Genomic DNA, 1,914 nt, shown 5'->3' with positions numbered 1-1,914 from the left:
GTTTATTCAGAACAAAATATAATTTTCCAGATCTTTTAAATTAAATAAATAAAAAACAAACAAAATATAGGTATGAATGAACACAAATAGATGTATATATTGTATAATAAAAAGGTTTATTCAGAACAAAATATAATTTTCCAGATCTTTTAAATTAAATAAATAAAAAACAAACAAAATATAGGTATGAATGAACACAAATAGATGTAAATATAGTATAATAAAAAGGTTTATTATATATCTAGCTCTGTTTCTGGTATGATTAATTACCTTATTCCATTCTTAAAGTATGCCTTAAATCTTGAAGATTCATTTCCCCTCACTTCCCTGTGCTGAACAGGCTTTCCTCCTAAATAGTTATCCAGTTCCATGCTTTTAAAAGCAGCAATGGCACTTTCCTCCTGACTTGAGTTATTACCCAACCAAAAGTGAATATGCATTTCGAGATTTCCCTTCACTTCCCTTGGCTGTTGAAAAAAATATAAGATAAAGTTATTTAATTTTCATTATTATTCTATCTATAATACAAACCTTAATAGTAATAAATTTAGCTAGCAATATAATTTATATCTAGTATATTTGATATTATAACTTTTTTTTTTTCAAAGACTACAATGTACAAAAAATTTTTGGTAGGCAAAATAAGAAACTCTCAATGCCATCACACACTGCCTAGGAAAATTTAGAAAAATACTTTAAACCTTCTTTTCATGGAAAGGCAACAATTCAATTGAATGTGGGGCTGGAGATTCACTAGAAAGGACTAGCAGGTGAGTTGCCCATGTTTGCTAATAAATCAAGAAGTGCATTATAGGTGATGAACTCTACTTCATGCCAGATAGATTAATATTAGAGCCTATTTTGTATGACTGCGTAGTATTCAGCTGCAACATACTGGGCTTCCCAATGTAAATAAACATTGCACCTAATGACAACCATTTGTAAATTTTGCTGAACCATGACAATGGCATATGGTCTATCAAACTCTGGAGTTTCCAAGAAGATGGCTTATATATTTTGTAATACAGATTTTGACAGAAAAAAAATTTAAGCCTGATTCGCCAAAAACAGTCTACAATTTTATCACGGTTTTTGTTGATTCCTGTGCAAACGATGTGAAAAACCTAAAGAAGAAATTCCTTTCAAAATTCAATGTCTCTTAACAATCCATCATCAGGACTGAGGCTTCAAATTCTTGCAAGCTATTTTCGTCTCCGCTGGTCAAGAATACTCATTTTATTTATTCTTGTTGGAAATTGAATTCTGGAATAATTTCTTTGTTTTTTCGATTTTTCGTCACGCAAATAGTCCAAAATCGTAAGTAATAGTTGCGGGATTTGGTAATTCACGCCTTGTGAACACGTCGATTTGACTTTGTGTTAAACTTTTATTTTCTATTAGAATATGCCAACATGACTCATTGGGAATTAATTAATCATAGAGAATATGGTTAGAAAATTAACAATACCCTCAAAAAATAGACCATTTTCCACTGATATGGCCCAGCGAAAATCAAATCAATGTTTCAGAAATTATGGAGATTAGGGAGGTGGAGATTTGTATACTGAGACAGCCTGTGTAAGAAGCGTAAACTTATAGGAAGTATTTTTTTTTCTGCATGAAAACTATTGGTGCTTCTCATAAAGGATGTTCGAAAAAAAATACAACAATGATATGAAAATAATCCTAGAATCTGATCTTAACTCCTCCATCATAATTGTTAAGGGTGAACGGAACCGATCCGATGTTTTACGTTATGTATTTTTATTTTAAACATTAAATCTTAAAGGATAGTTTTACATTTTAATTAGTTTGTAGTTTATTTATAACTTTTCTGTTATTTCTTAATTTTTTTCCATTTATTTTAGTATCTTTCGAACTGTTGAAGAATATTCGTAAAATACTTCTATCAAG

At 30.0% G+C, this 1,914-nt stretch overlaps 1 protein-coding gene and 1 long non-coding RNA gene across 5 annotated transcripts in view; one reads left to right on the top strand and one right to left on the bottom strand.

Annotated features, from left to right (window-relative positions):
• Positions 1–1,914, bottom strand: part of qua (villin like protein quail) — a 130,322-nt gene that overhangs the window by 14,345 nt on the left and 114,063 nt on the right. For all 4 annotated transcript variants that reach the window (XM_014437515.3, XM_014437525.3, XM_014437520.3 and 1 more), the window contains one exon: positions 271–467. In XM_014437515.3, the coding sequence (XP_014293001.1) occupies positions 271–467 (197 nt within the window). The remainder of the gene's footprint in view (positions 1–270; positions 468–1,914) is intronic.
• Positions 461–1,914, top strand: part of LOC106691698 (uncharacterized) — a 34,053-nt gene continuing 32,599 nt past the window's right edge. Inside the window, exon 1 of the long non-coding RNA XR_001344837.2 lies at positions 461–770. This is a non-coding gene — a long non-coding RNA (uncharacterized lncRNA). The remainder of the gene's footprint in view (positions 771–1,914) is intronic.

The sequence above is a fragment of the Halyomorpha halys genome, unplaced genomic scaffold (genome assembly GCF_000696795.3).
Source record: "Halyomorpha halys isolate HHAL.00 unplaced genomic scaffold, Hhal_1.1 Scaffold52.1, whole genome shotgun sequence".
NCBI classification, from domain to species: Eukaryota; Metazoa; Arthropoda; class Insecta; order Hemiptera; family Pentatomidae; genus Halyomorpha; species Halyomorpha halys.
This window is presented reverse-complemented; position numbering and strand designations above follow the sequence as displayed.